Source organism: Balaenoptera physalus (assembly GCF_965194825.1).
Source record: "Balaenoptera physalus genome assembly, chromosome: 11".
Classification (NCBI taxonomy): Eukaryota; Metazoa; Chordata; class Mammalia; order Artiodactyla; family Balaenopteridae; genus Balaenoptera; species Balaenoptera physalus.
Window position 1 is genome coordinate 33621997 of NC_138896.1, and position 19774 is coordinate 33641770.

Sequence of the window (19774 nt, forward strand, 5' to 3'; positions counted from 1 at the left end):
CCTACTTCGTATTCCACCAAGTATTAAACCAAGATTTCAAAAAATACAAAAGCTGAGGCTATGACGTGGCTGCCACTAAAAAGGAGCACCAGTTTCCTGAACCTTTAATAAGGGTCAGATGATCTTTCAATGTACATCGTTTTAGTACTGTGTTACATTACAATATTCACGTAAATGAGCAAACAAATACTGAAGCAAGTGCTTAATCCTGTACTGACAGAGATATGCTACAAAAGAGTTAGAGACTGCTGTGGGTTGAATTATAGCCCCCTAAAAAAAAGACGTGTGGAAGGCCTAACCCCCAGGACCCCAGAATATGATCTCATTTGGAAATAGGGTCATTGCAAGATGTAATCAGTTAACATGAGGTCATATGAGTAGGGTGGTAAGAATCCGATATGACTGGTGTCCTTATAAGAAATGGCCACGTGAAGACGGAGATACAGAGAGAGGGCCGTGTGAAGAGGAAGACTGGAGTGATGAATCTACAAGCCAAGGGGCGCCACGAACTGCCTAGAAACCACCTGAGGCTGGGCACAGGTTTCACAGGGAGCCTGCCGACACCTTGATTTTGGACTTCTAGCCTCTGGAACTACAAGACAATACATTTCTGTTGTTCTAAGGCACCGAGTTTGTGGCACTTTGTTACAGCAGCCCTAGGACACTAATACAGAAAATCCTGGTCAAGAGCAATGGCTGCGTTGCAATGGTGGATGACCACCTGCTCCTTTCCCCCCGTATCCTGAGGTGTGGAAAAATCTCCTGGAGGACTTGCCCCAACCCTGCATCGTGGCCATATTTGCACCAGGATGCAGTGGGGAGGCGGGGACACAGGAAGCGAGTAGAAGAGCCTCTGGGGACTCCTATGCACACTGTACCTTCCCGACGGAAGGTGAAATTGCTAGAAGGCAAATTGGAACACGGAGGACATGTTCGGAGGACATCTGAACTAAGGAGGACAACTAGACTTGCCCCATACAGACCCAGAGCTCACAGTTATGATAAGTTCCATTTCATATTACCAAGTTTTATTTTTTGGGTTTTTTTTGGGGGGCCACACCATGCAGCTTGTGGGATCTTAGTTCCCAGACCAGGGATTGAACCCAGGCCCTCAGCAGTGAAAGCACGGAGTCCTAACCACTGGAATGCCAGGGAATTCCCCCAAGTATGTTTTAAGTAACTCTTTCCCTGATTTCAAAAATAACTCTCACCTATTATGGAAAATTTGGAAAACCCAGAAAAGCACACACAAAACAACAGTTACCTATAATCCCACCAAGAATTACTACCAGCATTTTGTGGAATGTGTCTTTTCGCTACGTGGCTAGGTACTTCTGTGTTTGGGTGGGACAAGCAAAACTGTGCCAGCTTCAGTTTCTTTATTAACTATATTTTTGCCAGCAAACTGGAGAAGATAATTCTCCTTTGCCAAATTGTTTTCCAGTGAGGAAAGACATTCTGAGTTCTGAACTACCCTGTGACCAACAAACTTCTGGACTCCAGTCTGACAGCCAGTAGAATGGAGTCTGCTTTTGCATCAGTCACAGCCCCCAGGGTGGCCTTGTCACTCACCGGAGTTTTGATGTAGGTGTGGGGGTCGGGGAACTCGGGAAAATGGCTGGGGATGTGTGGCGGGTGGGGTCGGTTCTGTCCTGCAGTGAGGGCCTTGGGGGTCACCGGCTGATTGGTCACTGGAGCTGCAACAGAGTCACCGGCTGTTACTCTTCCACCCAAGGCCTTGCGCCTCTACCCACACCCTCCTTTTCTCAAAGTAAATGCTGGACCCCAATGTTCTATGCAACAGGCACTTTGTACTTCTACCAATAAAAGGCCTTTAATGGCTTGAGGACCCGAAAAGGTACCTCCGCCCCCCAACAACGCCCGGCGCGGCATGAGCTGGGGTGACATTCCCATCTACAACAATCTTGCCTGCACGCCTCTTAGGTCGGTGAGTGGGGGGCTGAGACAAGCTAACTACATAAAGAGCAGGCTGAGGACCTAGGGAAGTTAGGTGGGCTGCTAACTCCTTTCAAGAACCCAGGTAACAAAGACAGACACTGAGCCAGGGTAAGTTAAGTGAGGGCCACTGAAAGCAAGAGGGGTTGAAAATGGCACCTTTCACTGCCACTTTGAGAGGAGCATCTTAAAACGATGTCAGCCGGACTCCCCTGGTGGTGCAGTGGTTAAGAATCCACCTGCCAATGCAGGGGACGCAGGTTCTATCCCTGGTCCGGGAAGATCCCACATGCCGCGGAGCAACTAAGCCCGGGCACCACAACTACTGAGGCTGCGCTCTAGAGCCCGCGAGCCACAACGACTGAGCCCGTGTCGTGCTGCAACTATTGAAGCCCGCGCGCACGTAGAGCCCGTGCTCCGCAGCAAGAGAAGCCACCGCAATGAGAAGCCCGTGCACCACAACGAAGAGTAGCCCCCGCTCGCCGCAACTAGAGAAAGCCCGTGCACAGTAACGAAGACCCAACGCAGCCAAAAAAAAAAAGATGCCAGCCTGAAAAGAGTGATGAAAAAAAAATCTAGTGAATTCTCCCCAGGTCCTGCAAACCCAAACTAGTTACTCCAATCAACTCAGTTTATGGCACTCAGTGTATCTAAGGCAGAGATCATCAGACTTTTTGTATAAAGGGACAGGAAGTAAATATTTTAGGTTTTGCAAGCTGTGCAGCCTGTCACAACTACTTAACTCTGCCATTATTGCATGAAAACAACCATAGATAATAAGTAAACATGGCTGTGTACCAATAAAAGTTTATTTACAAAAACAGGAGGTGGACCATGTTAGGCCTATAGGCCATAGTTTACTGACCCTTGACCTAAGGAAGAACAAGCATTCTCACATTTTTCAAGTAGCATCGAGATGGTTTACCTTTCTGGTGACTGAACTTCACATCCTAATCCGACTAGCCCAAATAACGATTACATGGTAGGTAGCCCCAAATAATGGAAGGGAGCCTGCAACGAGGCAGTAGCTACACACCAGTCCCTGCCCTACTCGATCAATTCATTCCACCAGCATTAGCTGAGCACTCCTGAGTACCTCAGTTCAGACTCACTTACGGGCAGTGATGACCATCCTCTGAGACCGCTTTGCATAAGCAGGGAGAGTGTCCACATTGAAACCTAAGAAACAGGAGAACAGAAATCACCGCCCAGACCACTGGATACTGAACGTGGAAGGGGAAGTAATACTGTGGTGAAATAGTTTAAACTCCCAACTCAAGAGCTTTGCTGCCACTCAAAAGAAGCTCCAGCAGAATCCCTGAAGAGGGAGTTAGGAGGCCTCTTAAAGGGGTTCAGAGGAACCCTCTTTTGATAACTCTCTCAAGCTAAAAGCAAACCAGGAGACTCACGAGGGGATTTAAGAACGCTCAGCAGAGGGGGCTGCCTCCTGGGGACTCCTCTCTCTCTCTCTCTCTCATGCCTCCAACTCAGCTGCACTGAAGAAACGGAAACTGGAGGTGTACTCACCCATCTCGACAAGGGTGACCACAATATCTGACAGTGTGGGCTGCGTCCTGGCTGTGTGCTCACAGTAAGACTTGGCACTCCTCCCAATTTCTGAAATGTCTAGGAAAGGATCAAAGGCAGAAAGTCTTACTCTCAGTTCCCAAACAGTTAAACAAAGAATTGCCATATGAGCCAGCAATTCCACTCCTAGGTATCCACCCAAGTGAAGGGAAAACAGGGACTCAGAGTGCATGATGTTCATAGCAGCACTACTTGTGCATCCATGTTCACAGCAGCACTATTCACAGTAGACAAAAGGTAGAAACAACCCAGTGTCCATCCACAGATGAATGGATACATAAAATGTGGTCTATCCATATAATGGAATATTATTCAGCCTTCAAAAGGAATGACACTCTGATACAAGCTACAACATGAATAAACGTTGAAAACATCATGCTAATGAAATAAGCCAGACAGTCAAATATTTTAAGATTCCACTTATATGAGGTATCTAGAAAAAAAAATTCATAGAGACAAAAAAATTGATTAGGGGTTACCAGGAGCTGGGAGGAACGAGGAATGAGGAGTTACTGTTTATGGATACAGAGTTTCTGTTTAGAATGATGAAAAGTTCTGGAAATGGATAGTGTTGATGGTTGTACAAAACTGTGAGTATATTTAACACTACTGAATTGTACACCGAAAAATAATTAAAATGGTAATTTTATGATATGTACATTGTGCCACCAAAAAAAAAAAAAAAAAAGTCTTATTATCTGGTTGTCAAGTTTTTGTTTCTTCTACCTGAAGCTGAACCTCTTTTCAGTCATGCTAAACTCCTTCAGGGGAAAGGGGAAGCATGAAGCTGGGCTCCATGAGTGGGTTTCAGAGGTGGATGGGCAGCTCCATGAAAATTCTGAAATTGTGCTGAATTTTACATACAAAAAAGCCTTTTTCTGGGACGGGTCCACAGGTCAAAACCATTTTCATAATAAAACGAGACATTCTTTGATTTTTTTAGTCTCATTCTCTCATGCAGTTTTCCAGAGGCTATGTCACCTGTGATGACATCATGGCTCTGCTGGACAATGGAATGTGTGCTTGTGCATTCTTATGTTTTAAAATGTTCTCAGTTTTATTTTCTAATGTGACAAAAATCTCTCTATATAAAGCCCATGTATACAAAATTCCTTGGGGTCCTCAATTTAAGAGTCTAATGGGGTTGGAGATGGCTGCTTTAGGAAAATATTTGGTATTTTGAAGTTCCAAACATCAGCTGCAGACAGTCACGTCAACCCAGAACACGGCCTTCCTGGGGCAGCCCACATCTCATGACTGATCAAGACCAGACTACAAAGGCAGGGCTTTGGGGGACTGATGTCAGATACTCTGATGGGCAATAATTGCTCCAGAGCGCCCCACTGAGTTGGCCAATTCTTTGTTTGGCCTGTACTGCAGTTCAACTTCTCTCTCTGCCTAAACCTTTCTCTAACTTCCATTCATAGGGTTGATTCCGCCCTCAAACACCTTAAATACCCACAACCCTCATTCCATCCTCCCCTCCCCTCCCCTCCAAGGGCCCAAAGAGGGAAATACAGTGTACATGCACAAGCCTATGTGAGACCGTTCCAGGCTCCTAAACCTCAAGATACTTCCTTTTAAAAGTGGGTTTTTTTCTTTTTTCCATTTTCTAAAACTTATTCACTCTCACTCTTTGTATCACATAATATAGCACTTGATTATATAATGTGTGGCATCTATTTCACAGGAATTAATCCTGACTCTCCAATGAAACTGTAAGTTCTTCGAGCATAGAGAACAAACAGCAAATAATAACAGCACCTACAAGTCATCGAGAGCTTACAACGTTCCCAGCTTTGACTGTTTTACATATACATCTCACTTATACTCAAAACTCCAGGAGGTACAAATTATTATCCCTTTTCACAAAGGAGGCAATTGAGGTTCAGGAGGTTTAGTGGTTTACCCAAGCTATTAGGTGGCAGAGTGATGACCTACACCCAGGTCTATCTGATTCTAAAGCCTGTAAGTCACTTAACAATGTTCTTCTTTTTCTTAAATCCTCTCTAACACTATCACAATGCAGGACACAGAACAGATGTTTGGTTGACTCGAAGAAGGCCTATTGTTTCCTGGTACTTACAGCTCTGCAGCATCTCTGTCAATGTTTCCACAGATGCTTTCTCAGCGCTCTCAAACCCTGCCTCTGTCAGCAGGGAGCTCACAACCACTTGCAGGGTTCGCCTTCGGGCCAGATGGTAGTTATCAGCAGGGTTAGTGGACTGTTTACTTCCTGATCTCTGTGAATCAGCAGCCCAGAAAGAGAAAACATTTTCATCCAGAGGACAAGGATGCAATCACAGAGTTCACATACTGCCAATGGCAAGCAAAGGTTCTTCTGCTAAATACTTACTAGTGCTTAATAAGATGTGGTAGTCCCTGATGTTTAGACTTACAGCTCTTGGCCAAATGAATAATAACTGAGCACCCCAGGGGGCTCTAAATTCGGAGACAGCCTTTCTGCCTACCTAATACTTACAATTCCAATAACAAAACGGCTGTTTTCTACTTTCTATTTTAGCAGATTATCAGAATATATAGCTGAAGAAACACACACGATGGGATTGAACTCATATCCATCTCCCAGAAAAAAGTGACCTCTCTCTTGTTCCTCCCATCTCCACACCACTTTGCTAACGAGGAAAATTAAAACAACAAACACATGAGGCTAAGTAGAGGACCTACAAGTAGGAAGTATTTTGAAACGGGAATCCCTCCCAACTTTGGCGAGCCAATAAGAAGGCGAACGCGGCCTCGTTGCCCCAATCAGGAGGTGTTCCGGGCTCCCAACCCCCAACAGAGAACGGGCCAATCAGTATACAGGTCCACCAACTCAGGAGGTAACCGCCGAGTCTCGAGAAGGGGGTCACGTACGACCTGGAAGACCCTCCTCCACTCAGAGCTCATGGTGGGGCTGGATTTCTGGGTATAAGATTGTAGCCCAGGCTAGGGGAAAGTTACAGAATGCCCCGACTCTCTCGGCTTCGGCCCCGCGCCTCCCGCCCTTACCGTTCCGGAGCTGCCAGCCCCGGCAGTGGCCGCCGCGTCGGCCATCTTGCTCTGGCGTAATGTGCCTGAGCGCAGGGCAGGATGGGGCTTGTAGTCACGGGGCGGGGAGGAGCGGCGAGGGGGCGGGGCGACACGCGCCCCTCTGGGCTTTCCTAGGCCCAGCGGGGTCGGGAGGGTGTGTTGGGTGACCCCGCTCACTTGGCCTTATGTGAGCGGTGCGTTCAGTAAGCCCCGGAAGTGGCCAGGAAAATGAGCTCTCGGTTTTACACCTATTTTGAAATGAAATCGCTTTTCGTAAAAAGCACATCCCTGGAACACTCCAAAGTTGCCTGATAGCAACCTCTGCCTGGGTCCCGCTGGGTCCCCATCATTTACTCTCTAGGGGAGGGGTCTGGGATTCTGTATTCTTAAAACCTCCAGGTGATTCTTCTGAGCGGGAAATTTCGGGAAACCTTGTTTTGTGCTGGCGGCCCCGCAGCCTACTTGGAACTAGATCCCAACAGCCACCCAGTCCAGGTGTTCCAACGCATCCCGCTGCCTTCTCGCCGTGTATTAATCCGTAGGTATTTGCCGGGCGAGCCGGGAAGCGCCGGCGGCAGGAGGCTGCCCCTTGCCTGCCTTACTCCCAGGCCGTTGCGTCAACGTGGTGCATGTGGTTTTCTGCGGTTCCATCGCGGGTCAGCCTCTCCGGATGGGAGTCCGTCGTGCACCACGCCTCATTCGTCTCCGTTTGCGGGTGTCTGGCAGGACGCAGGGTCTGGGTTTGAATTACAGCACTCAGCAGCTGTGGGATTTCGGGCACATTACCTAACCTCACTGTGCCTCGGTTTCCTCTTTTGCGAAACTGGGATGGGATGGATAGCAGGGGGGGAAATGAGCTAATACACTCAAAGGGTCTATCACTGTGCAGACGTAGAGTAAGAGGCCAAGAAGCAGCGCCTAATGTTATTTCCTGAGCGGCGAGTGGATGAGTGGAAAACGCTCACAGGCAGATGTCTGGAAACCTGCGCCGCGCCTGCCCGCGGCGCTCACCTGCGGCTGGAGTGCACCCCCGCCCCTCACCGGGGGAACATGCAGCGTGATGTGCGGGCTGGGGTCGCTGCGCAGGCTGAGCCGCCGGGAGGAGTCGGGGCCCAAACTTTAGCTGAGCGGAGCACCCAGCCCCTTTGTCTCCCCCGCCCCCTCTTCCCCACTTCCTGCCCAGCTTTAAACTCGGGATTGGCGGCGCGGCGGCGACTTTGTAAACACGCCGCGCCTGCGGCGGTGGAAACTGGTTCTGTTTGGGCGCCTGGGGGAGGGGTGCACGCCCCTCGCCGTGGCTGGAGGTGGCGACCCCCTCCCCATCTCCCCAAAGACAGAAGCGAGAGGCGGCGGGAGAGAGTGTGAGCAGCCACAGTCGGTGCTCCGGGGGGCTCACCTGCCGAGGAGGTAAGCTCGAGGGCTGGAGAAGCCAAGATAGATGGGAGGCAGCGTCTGCCCTCTTCGCTGGGGCCTCCAAGCTGAGGCTGGACACCTGGGCGGTGGGTCTGAGGTGGGGGGGTTAAGGAGGTCATGGTGTCCTCATCACCTCCCGGTTGTCTCTCAAAGCTCGGGTCAGTTTCTTTCTGAGTTGCACGTGGCTGAAGGGCGGAGAAGCCCCCCAAAGCCCTGAGCTTTCTCTGTGTCTGCACAGCCACCCTCCAAGCTGATCTGGAAGCCCAGTGACCTCACTGGGCTGTCTGTTGTCGTTCTTCATACCTCAGAGACGGGGTGGGAGGCGGAAGGAGGGCAGAAGCCGTGTGGGCAGGGAGCCTTGGGGTCATCCTGCCAGCCAGGGCCGAGGGAGGAGGCCAGAGGACGGGACTGGAAAGAGGGACCTCTCAGTGGCGGTCCCTCTGGTGTCTGATGGGTACACAAGTGATGGCCTTACCCTCTTCTGTGTCTTCTAATGTGTCAACAAGAGGAATAACTGAAGAAATTGGTTGCTGTTACTGAGGGAGCCTTAATGTATTCATTTGCAAACATTGATTGAGCACCTACTGTGTGTGGGATTGGATGGGATGCAGAGCGTGCGGTGATGTTATTCATCCACAGTGATCTCGCCTGAGTCATAGAACAACAGAGACAAAGTGTCAAGTTGGGGTGGCTGGGAAGGCTTCAGAGAGAAGAGGACATTTGAGTTGGGTTCTGAATGATGAATAGTCACCAGGCAGAGAAGTGGGGGGAAGTCTTTGTGGGAACTTATTCTGCAGAGCTGGACTGAACCCTGACTGTGGTGTTGGGCATTGGGAAACAATAGGGACCCAGAAACAGTTCTTGCTCTCTTTAACCCACTGTCTAGACCTGAAGAAGAGATAGGAATGAACAGGATGAATTCGGTGAAAGACATGTTTCTGGGCTGGTCCCTAAGACCCCAGAAATTCCCAGCTAGGTGCAGCTGGGAGAGTCTACCCCAGGGTGATGTAACAGTCATACAATCCTGGGGCACCCACCACCCAGCCCTGGTTGCTAGGACTGTTTCTTCTAACAAATCCTTGCTCTATGCCCCCCACCTCAATTCTCTTTGGAACTAGACCTGAGTGAAAAGAACTGGATCTACCATTGCTTTCCTGAAGATTCTTCTGCTCTTTCAATTCCCAGGCTCATTTGAGAGATGGCTGACACGGTGAATTCTTTCAACCCCTGTTTGCTGTGGCTGCACTATCTGCACAGGCTAAATATTGGGGATATAATGGTAAACAAGTCAGAGCTTCTACTCCCCTGGAATTTAGGAGCAAAAGTATATCTGAGAATTCCAGCAGGATCTGTCCTTGAGACCATGACCTCCATGATCCCAAGTGCCTTTTCTTTCCCATTTCCTTCCTTCAAGGGTTCAGAATACTAGCTAAGGCTTATATAACACTGTCAGGTACTCTTCTAAATGTTTTAGGTGTAATGTCTCATTTAATCCTCCTAACAGTTCTATGAGGTAAGCACTAGGCTTATCTCCATCTTATAGATGAGGAAACTCAGGCATGGAGGAGATAATTTTCCTAAAGAGGACAGGGTTGGGATTTAAACCCGGGTCACTTGACTTGGGAGACCCTGTTCTTAACCATTTGGCTAGCCTGCCTCCTTGACTGACCACATGGAATGTGCCCTTGAGCCAGGGGCTTAGGAGTTTCCAAAAGGGAGTCTATGGTCCCGTGTCTCGGGTGATACAGAGGAGAGCAATCTGTTAGCTGAGTGTGGGCGCTGGTGCTGTTTACAGGGAGCCCCCGCAGGCCTGGAGTAGGGTTGTGGGGACTACACAGAGCTGGTATCCTTTCCTAATGGCCGTGTGTGTGTGTGTGTGTGTGTGTGTGTGTGTGTGTGTGTGTGTGTTTTCTCCTGAGTAAGCCTCAGTCACCAAGAGGAACAAACCAAGGTTTGATGCAAGAAAGATGCATGGAGGTGATGTGCCAGAATCTGGGGAGATGGGAAACCAAGATACCTCTTTTGCTGGGAATCTTTAAGAGCAGAGACCCTCAGATTCTAGATTCCAAGGGGAACAATCCAGCTTTGTAGCTGAGTAAGGTAGATGGTCAGGGAGTAGAAGCAATCTTAAGATGCGCACCTTACTTCCTCATAGCTGTTGCATCCCAAAGCTGCATCCCAAAGCTGCGTCCACGCATCTGACCCCATCCCTCTAGGCAGACTGGGACTTGCCCATGATGCCAGCTGGGCCACAGGGCAGAGGTTCCATGGATTCCAGCCATTTTTCCACTACTTTTCTGAAACTCTAGATTTCTCACATGAGCCCTCTAAACAGATCTGGGGAGGCCCAGAGGCTGTCCCTCTCGGCCTGCAGTCAAACTACCTCTGGCCTCTGTCTTTGAGGGAGGGGTGTGGGTTGGGGGGATGGTTGTTGATGCTGGGAGTTGAGGGTAGAGGGTGGCCACACCGAGATCACTGGTAAGCAGGATGTGAAGGTCAGAACTATGTGGACCTCTAGGCCACTCCTCTACACAGACACCCTCCTTCCTCCTCATCGTAGGGTGGGGTGCGATGGAAGCCTCCGCATGCCCCAGCCCCCTGCCCCAGGCGCTGTTCTCTAGGTTGAGAACAGGTTGTACTCTTGAGAAACCACAAGAGGAAGTTTAGGGAGGGCTGGGGGTGGGGAAAGTTCTGGGGCCCCTGCCAAGTTTCCCTTTCTCTGCTGAGCCGGAGGTGTGTTTATTTTGGTGTGTTTCTCTTGCCCTCAAAGACATTTAAATTTTAAACCCTCTGAGTGTCAAAGAACTGTCAAGGCCTGCCGCATTACGGTGTGTGTGTGTGTTTATGCGTGTGTGTGTTTATGCGTGTGTGTGTTTATGCGTGTGTGTGTGTGTTTATGTGTGGGTCGGTGGGGGTGTGGAGGTGGTCAGACACCCCTGGAAATGGGATTGCAACAAGGTACTCATTTGTTGGATTTCACCTGGGATTTGTGCTGGATGGGAAAGGCTAACTAACTGCACAAAGTCTTCTTTTCTCCTCTCTGCCCTTTCACCTTATTCCCCAAAGCGCTCCCTACAGCCCCAAACACGAGAAAAATGTGGTTATAATGGCCACTTAGGAGCTGAATGATGTTGCCAGGAGCTGTCCTAAGTGTTCTACCTGCCTTATCTCATTTGATATTCACCGTAACTCCAGGTAGTAAATGCCTCTATTCCCAATTTACAGATGAGGAAACTGAAGCTCAGAAAGGCTTAGAAGCTTGCCTGAGTTCACACGGCTGGTAAGCGGCAGAGCCCAGATTTGAACACTGGTCTATCTGACTTCAGAGCCTGTGCTCTTGACGTCTATTTAATCCTCAAATTAGAGCATCAACTTCCCCAGCATATCAGACCCTGCACAATAGGAGGTTGAGATCCAAAGATGTTTTAAAATGGTGCTGCTAGTGTGGGGAGGGGGTGGTTTGGATATAGAATTGGAAGAGAGATTCTCTGGAAGTTAATATATTAAAAAAAGATACCCGAGGGAAAGGAAGATGTAGTGGGTGAAAGGTTAAGGCCAAACTCTGGAATTTTGAAGCAGATGGGGAGAAGATTTGGGAGGGATATTGTAGCTGTGTTCAAACATTTGAAAGGTTGCCTGTGGTAGCCCCCAAGTAGGGGACTGGTGGAGACAGATTTCCAAAAAACATAAGCATTTTCTAACAGATAATTGCCTAATCCCCTTCTGCAGAAGTGAGTTCGTCATCTAGGGGAGTCTAGAGCACATGCCTGGGAGGGGCTTTTGTGAGCAAGAAGGCCTCAGAGCCCCTTCCACCTCTAAGCCTCCCATGTGATTATTGACCTGCTTCCCTCCCCATCTGTCCACCAGGTGGAGCTGTTGCCCAGTGTGTGGCTCCAGGGCTGCTGGATGGGGTCAAGAGCGCCACCTGGTCCTTCAGCCACCAGCTGGTTTCCTGGGGCCTATCCCCCACCCCTTCCTCAGCAATCTACACGCCAGGGGCCAGAGAGCCACTTTTGACCCAGCACAGCCCCTGTAAAATGCGCTCTCAGGTTTCCTCTGGGCTCAGGCCAGAACAAGCAAGCCTCTGCCCCTGGGGCAGTCTCCCTTCCCCAAGTCAGGGATTCCCCTCCCTCCCTTCCTTCTCTTGCCCCTCCTTGACCTTCCTTTGCCCTGGAGGTAGAAGGATCTGTGTCAGGAGCAGAGGGCAAGACCAGCAGCCCTCCTGGGCATGGCCTTTCCTAGCATTCGAGGGCATGACACCCATGTCATGTCATCTCTTTTAAGATACTCGAAAGCCGCACCTCTCGGAAACTATTTGCCCTCAGCAGCCTGACCAGTTCTCCCACCCTGCTTAGAACAACCCCAGGACAGCCACTCCTAAGGAGAGACAGCAGGGGCCCAGACGTTATCCCTAGGAAGGAGGGGCAGCAGAGGGCTTGCCTGGTGCCTCGTTTGTTGACCCAGATCTGCTTGCTGTTCTCTGCCCCCCCCAACCCTCGCCGCCCCTTAGAAAGGCCCAGGGCCACTGGGGCCCCAGGGGCACAGCAGGCAGGGCCCTGCATGTGCCAGGACAGAGGGTGCAGTTCCAAGCCCTGTGGCCAGAGGGCGCCATAGGGGCCAGGCCCAGAGAGCAAGGCCATAACCAGTATGTTTCAAGCACTTAGGAACTCACTACCCACCACCCTGTCAGGCAGGAGGCCCGTTTTATAGAAGAGCAAACCAAGGCACCGAGGGTTAAGCAGCTGGCTTCCATGTACACAGCAGGACAGTGGCCGAGCTGGAAGTCTGACGTGGCCGTATGGCTGTAAAGTTTGTGCGCATAACCACTAATCCGTGCTTTCTCTCATGGAGTGGCTCAGAGGGGCCTGTGCTCAGTGCAGAAACCACCCAGGTTTGAGTCCTAGCTTGGCTTCTTCCTGGCTGTGTGAAACTCAGTTTCCTTACCTGTCAAGTGGGTGTAACTGTAGTCCCTACCTCACTGGCTCATTGTGAGGATTAATCGTACTGATATTCGTCGAGTGCTTACAATATGCCAGGTGTGATCTTTTTTCACTGTAAATTTTTTTTTTTTCTTGTTTTTTGGCTGCACCGTGTGGCTTGTGGGATCTTAGTTCCCTGACCAGGGATTGAACCCGTGCCTTCGGCAATGAAAGTGTGGAGTCCCAACCATTGGACTGCCAGGGAAATTCCCTTGCCAAGTGTGAAATTTTTGTGTCCTCACAGCAGCTCTGTGAGAGAGGTACTATCATTATGTCTTTACAGACAAGGAAGCTGAGGCACAGAGTGGATACACAGAGCAAGGAGCCGAGGCTTCAGGGCCCACGCTCTGCACCAGGCTTAGGAGGTAATACACTCAAAGCCCCGCCAAGTGCCAAACAGGTCATAAACCCTTATACGTGATACCTCTGTCACCATCATATCATCATCACAATCATCTCCCAGACTGAGCTCCTGGGGCTGGGCATGGAGGGCTGTCCAGAAACAAGGGGGCAACCCTGGTTTCTTTCCTCACCATCCCACCAACGACTTCATCTCATCCTCTTTTCTAGAATAAAAATCGGCCCACCAGTTCTGGCCTGTGGTCAGACAATTGGACAGAATAGTTGAAATTGGGACAGAAACTCCCAGTTCTGGCCCCAGTGCTGTCTGCTCCAGCTCGCCCTGCCTTCTGTTCTCTGTTCTCTTCCCTCCAGGCTGCGTCTCCTGGCCCCTCCTCTGGGGGCCCCGAGCTCTGGGAAAGGAAGCCGGAGCAGGGCCTCTGACAGATGCAGACCTTGGGCTCCAACTTGGGCTCCAGCTGGAGGTGTTAGAGGCTGTGGGAGGAGGAGAGGACTGGCCAGGGGATGGGAGGATGGGGCACAGAGGACCCCGAGGCTGCCTTCCCCTGTCTGTTCTTCACAGACTCTTCTTCCTGAGCTCTGGTTTATTAAGCTCACTCTGCTGGGTGCTGAGGAATCAGCTTGGAATAAGACGCCAGAGAGCATTTACTCTTCTCTGGCAAGTGGATATCACAAGCTGTCTTTGGATTATGGAGGGGAAGAGTGCTGTTTCCTCCCAACACCAGGCCCCCGAGAGTCAGGGCTGCTTTTTCCTTTCCTTCCAGCCCTATTCCCTTTTCTCTAAGCAGGATCTACTACAGAACCACAAACTTGGAGACTGTTCAGAGGTGGAATCTATTTTCATCCCAGTGAGTGAGGATCTTGGGGTTATAAACTCTCAGATGTACTGGATGACTGAGCGTAGGCCAGGGTGTAGAACATTCTAGTAGTTTTCCCAGGCCCTCTCTCTTTTTCTTTCCAGTCAGCTGGTACCTGCTGGTCTTAGGGGCAACCACCACCTTTTCTTAGAATTCTGCCTTGAGGACCAGGCTGAGTTTTTCCTCTTTGGTCTCTTGGTCTCCAAGTCTTTTTCTGCCCGGGGCCCAGCCTCTTGGATTCTAACTAAAAACTCTTTCCAGCCATTGGACATGAGCTTGGTGCTTCCTGGGTGGTCCTCAGAAGTCTTGCATCTCCCCTGCTTCTCCTCTGTCGCAGCTTCTAGGAGTCATTTCTGGTATTCCTTGTAGGAATCTATTGTGTGGATTTTCTCTGAACCCTCATTTCTTCACAGGCAGGTGGCAGTGAAGACTTTGGGGGTAATAAGCGCATATGTTTGCACAATACTTCCATGTGCCGGTGACTGTGGAAAGTGCCTACGTATAATATGTACCATGTGTAAATAAGTTTATAATAAATATGCATATTTATTAACTCATTTCTCATTTACTCCTCACAAGAATCCTCTGAGGTTTCCTCACTTTGCAGATGGAGAAACTGAGGCAAAGAGGTTAAGTAACTTGACCAAGGTCATACAGCCAGTCAGTGTTGAGAGCCCAGTGCTGAAATAACCCTGACCGGAGTCAGGCTTTTCAGGCACACTGTAAGTGTGCGTGTGTGTGTGTGCGTGTGTGTGTGTGTGTGTGCGCGTGCACCTGGGAGTGCCCATCCACCAGGGGCAGTGTGAGGGGACCCCAGGTTCCCTGTTGAGATGTCCTGAACACAGCATCAGGACCGGGGAGAGCAGGCTAGTAGGCCCCTGAACTGCCTGTGTGTGACAGTGTATTTGTGTATGATCTGCACATCTGTGTGGAGGCGTGATGGTGTGGATACGCATCCCCCAGGCAAGCCCAGGGCCTCCTCTATCCCTCAGTGCTCCTGGCTGGAGCTGCAGGCTTGTCTCCTAAGCCAATCAAGACGGCAGGGAAGGAGCAACGAGGGCCCTGCCCTGCCCCAGCAGGCAGGTCAGGTGTTGCACACTACCCAGGAAGCAGGAGTGGGTGGTGGCGATGTGAGCTTTGCTAGGTGGGGCTGGGGCCCTGACCTTTCTGGGGCACCCTGGATGAATCAGCCCGACCACAGCTGCCTTAACTGTGACATGGTGCAAACAAGCTTTTCCTCCAGCTTCCTCCCCTCCCCCCTCCATGGTCATTTTCCTCTCCTTTCTCTCCTTGGCAGGGGTGTGCCACCAGGACAGTGGCTGCGGGCACACCTCTTGAGTTGGTGGTTAAGCTGGGTCCTGGTGCTGGACCTGCAACCTTTACCTTCTAGATACTCCATCCCAAAACGGGCAGCAGCTCCAGCCCGGGGTGGAGGCCACATACCCTGCCCAGAGGACAGGGCTGTGTAGATGTAGGACTCGTGAGTTCACCCACCTGGCATATCCCTCCAACAACATCTATAAGCCTCAGAGGTTTTGTTCATTCCTCATTTACAGTAGAGCCACATTTTATGCTGTGTTGGGTTCACAGTCAGTGTAAAAACAAAACACATGTCCACATTACTATTTAAGTCTCCTTAAACCTCTCCTAAAACACAGTATGCATGGCTTGGGCATTCTCTCCCATCTCTAAGAATCTCCAGCACAGCCAGTTTTCATTGGGACAGATGGCAGAGTCTTTGGTGGAAGATTATGCTGAGCTTGGGGAAGGGCCCACGTTGTATGAACAATACGTGAGTTTCTGAGGCTGGTTGGTATCTCCTCCAGTAGATAATACTAGATTTGTGGTAGTTAAATGTGCACATTTAGGAATTCAGTATGCATTCACTTATGGGCTCTTATGGGCTCCCTGGGTTGCAAGAAAGGTTTGAGTGACGGTACTGTGGGAATCTGGAGGAAGGAGCAGTTGCTTGTGGATGGAACCAGGAATTTCTCCTCAGAGGTGCCATTTTTACTTATTTATGGCCGAATTGGGTCTTCGTTGCTGCACGCGGGCTTTCTCTAGTTGTGGCGAGCGGGGGCTACTCTTCGTTGCAGTGCGGTGGCTTCTCTTGTTATGGAGCACCGGCTCTAGGGTGCGTGGGCTTCAGGAGTTGCGGTGCGTGGGCTCAGTAGTTGTGGCTTGCGGACTCTAGAGTGCAGGCTCAGTAGTTGTGGCACACGGGCTCAGTTGCTCTGCGGCATGTGGGATCTTCCCAGACCAGGGATCGAACCTGTGTCCCCTGCATTGGCAGGCAGATTCTTAACCACTGCGCCACCAGGGAAGTCCCGGAGGTGCCATTTGAGAAAATGAAAAAGGAGTGGATTTGATGGGAGAATATTCAGGAGCAATTTAAAATGGTGGTTGCTTTTGTATCTTTTTACTTTTCTGAATATCTGAGGTTTTTTTTTTTTTTTTAACTGAAAGCCATATTATAGAAATAATCATTTTTCTATTCTTAATTCTATGGCAATTATTTGGCTTATTTATTCTGGTTTTTTTTAACCGTGCTGCATGGCTTGTGGGATCTTAGCTCCCCAACCAGGGATTGAACCTGTGCCCCCTGCAGTGGAAGCGTGGAGTCTTAACCACTGGAACGCCAGGGAAGTCCCTAGGTTTATTTATTCTTTATATTATTATTGATTCTAAAATAACTAGCGGCTGTTTCTATAATCACTATTATTTCTATAAGAATAATTATTCTTCATATGACCACTTCTTGTTTCTTTAATGGTTTAAAATCTCCAGCAACACACTGGGGCAGGGAAGTAAAACATGAGAAAGGGGAGAGGGCAGGGGCATTTCAGAGACCCTGTGTCTGCTTTAACTGACATGTTAGATCTCAGGCAGTAGTTCTCAAACTTTCTGGTCTCAGGAACACTTTACACCCTTAAAAATTATTGAAGATCCCAAAGAGCTTTTGCTTTTCAAAGTTGTAGCTGTTGACATTTGATTTCTAATAAAAATATGTTAAATGAGAAATTTAAAAAATATTTATTAATTCCTTTAAAGTAACAATAAAAAAAATCATTGCATGTTAACACAGCAGCATATTTTTTATAAGATAATAACTATATTTTCCAAAACAACAAAAAAAATTTGAAGTGTGGCCTTGTTTTACATTTTTCGCAAATCTCTTTAATGCCTGGCTTAATAGAAGACAGCTGGATTCTCGTATCTGCTTCTACTTCAGTCTGTTGCAATATGTTGTTTTGGTCAATTTGTATGAAGAAAATCGGGCCTCACACAGATACGTGATTGGGAAGAGAGGACCTTGTGGACCTGTTCCAGGGGCTTAGTGGGACATGGAGCTGGAAAGAAATTTTGGGGCGATGGTGGAGAAGCGAAATCAACAGTGTTGGGTTGGGGAGTTTGGATTTATTTAGGAGGTAATGGGAGCCATTGAAGACTTTTGAGCAAAGAAGCGACATGATCAGAACTGATTTCTAGGGCAGTAGGCAAGAGAGAGTCTACATAAAATAAAGAAGATTGAAACTAGGGTGACGCAGTAGAAATGGAAACAAGGGGGCGATTTGGCAAAATATTTTGAAGGTAGAAGCAACAGAACTTAGTAATTATTTGGTAGGAAGGTATGAAGAGTCATCTGCCCTGTGAAATGGCTCTGCCCTTCCCCTGTTAGGTACCATGTGTACTTCTAAGATGAAGTATGTTGCCGTGTATTGTAGTCTGCTGCTAGCTCGCCTTCTCTCCTACTGGGCTACAGTAGGTGGTGAGTAAATGAATGGAGGAGAATTCAGGGACTACCCCAGGATATTTCAGCCTGCGGGGCTGGCAGAATATTGGTGCTATTAAAAGAAATTTAAAGACCAAGAGGAAAAGATGTCCATTATCATTAAGTATCATCAAGTAAAGAGTGGGAGGAGATGTCAAGCTATTAATAGAGAGAAAATAGTGGGTGGACCTTGAAATATACTGTTCTCTTGGCAAAGAAGTCCATTTTCCTAGGTACTAAAGATTTGGGGAGAAATATAAAAAACATCTAGGACAGATTGGTCTTGATTGTTCTTTATTTTCAAGTAACTCAAGTTCAATTAGAGCAATGTTTCTCAAAATCAGAAATGTCTTCATTTTAACCTATTTCATACGAACGCACACAAACACACATACGTAAAACAAGTTTCATTCACTAAGCAATACTTCCCCTGACTCCAGATGATGTACTTTTGATATTTTCTTTTTTATTCTGTTGTTTCATTTTTTTAAAATGCTGGTCAAGATTAGCTTTATGACTTCATGACCCAGTAAAGCATCCTGACTTGCAATTTGAAAAACGCTAAGTTGGCCAAGTATCAGTATTTTCAAGGTTCTGTTAGCAACAGAAACAGATTGTCCAATGTAAGGCAAAGGGAATTTATTAGAATAAGGTTGGGAACCCATAGACTCACCAGAAAGGCTGGAAAACTGGGAATGAGCAGAAAATGACAAAGTGCCTGAGGGCTGGGCAGAAGGACAGACAGCATGGTGGGAATGGACGGGCCGGCCCCTCCAGTTTCTGAGCTGCAGGTCAGGCGGGCTGGCTCCTGGATTTGCACTAGGGGAGAGGTAACCTCCTGAAAGGAAGTGACAGTGCTGTTGGAAAGGGGACCGTGTATTTAGCAGCCAAAAAAGAATAGTTTACAAAAGGGAACACGACTTAGGCACATAAAAAGATACCTAACAGTGAGTGGTGTCCCTACACGATGGTAGATCTAAATGGCTGTGTTCTTGCCTGTTGGTGACCTTGCCATGTGGTAAATTCTCCCTTCAGAAAGCAGTTTGGCTAAAGGTATGAAATCAAATGCCTCCAGAATATTCTGACCCTCTGCTTTGGTAATCCTACTTTCCAGGCTCTATCCTAATTTAAGTAATTCTAAATATAGGAAAAAATTTTGTCCATGATGATGTTCATCAGGGTGTTATTATGTACAGTGACAAAAAATTGGAACAACTGAAATGCCTCCCAACAGAGCATGGTTAAGCAAGGTATACTATATCCAGTAAATGTAATATTAGGTAGCCATTAAAAACGTCAAATTGCAAAAATATGTGGTATCACAGAAATTACCTATATGTTAATGTTAAGGAAAAAAATCAGGGTGCAAAAGTGTACATACAATACATTTACAACTGTATGTTTTATACACATACACATATATACACACATAGAGAAAAGACTGGAAGAAAATATACCAAAATGTGAACAGCAGTTGTTTTTTGGGGGCAGTAGAACTATGGGTGATTTCTTTTCTACTTTTTCCCCTTTTCTAAATGTTCCAGTTCTGCAAATAACAAGAGAAATGCAAAAAAAGTCATGAGTTGTGTTTCCATAAGTATATAGAAAATCAGTCTTATTATTTTCACAGCATCTCATTGGAGACATTAGGTGCCACGTAAAAAGTTGGCACATGGAATGCAGTGTGATGGCCCGGAGGACAGCCTGGTGTGGCCTGGGAGGTGACAGCTGCCTCTGCTTCAAGTTCCCAACTGAGCGGCACTATCTGCCGACCCTTCAAGTTCTATGGCACCAATAAAGCTGAAATACCAGGCAAC

At 48.4% G+C, this 19774-nt stretch overlaps 2 protein-coding genes across 5 annotated transcripts in view; one reads left to right on the plus strand and one right to left on the minus strand.

Annotated features, from left to right (window-relative positions):
- TAF8 (TATA-box binding protein associated factor 8) overlaps positions 1-7098 on the minus strand; it is a 27451-nt gene extending 20353 nt beyond the window's left edge. For 2 of the 3 annotated variants that reach the window (XM_082414796.1, XM_082414797.1), the window contains exons 1-5: positions 6556-6693; positions 5630-5786; positions 3484-3582; positions 3073-3135; positions 1573-1697 (exon numbers count right to left, since the gene is read on the minus strand). In XM_082414796.1, the coding sequence (XP_082270922.1) occupies positions 1573-1697; positions 3073-3135; positions 3484-3582; positions 5630-5786; positions 6556-6600 (489 nt within the window). In that variant the 5' untranslated portion in view covers positions 6601-6693. Of the gene's footprint in view, positions 1-1572; positions 1698-3072; positions 3136-3483; positions 3583-5629; positions 5787-6555 lie in introns of all 3 variants that reach the window. The other variant, XM_082414798.1, reaches the window with a different exon arrangement.
- Positions 7099-7650: 552 nt separating this feature from the next.
- CCND3 (cyclin D3) overlaps positions 7651-19774 on the plus strand; it is an 80792-nt gene continuing 68668 nt past the window's right edge. The window contains exon 1 of one of the 2 annotated variants that reach the window (XM_082414800.1): positions 7651-7983. The gene's annotated coding sequence lies outside the window, so the exon portion shown is untranslated. The remainder of the gene's footprint in view (positions 7984-19774) is intronic. The other variant, XM_082414801.1, reaches the window with a different exon arrangement.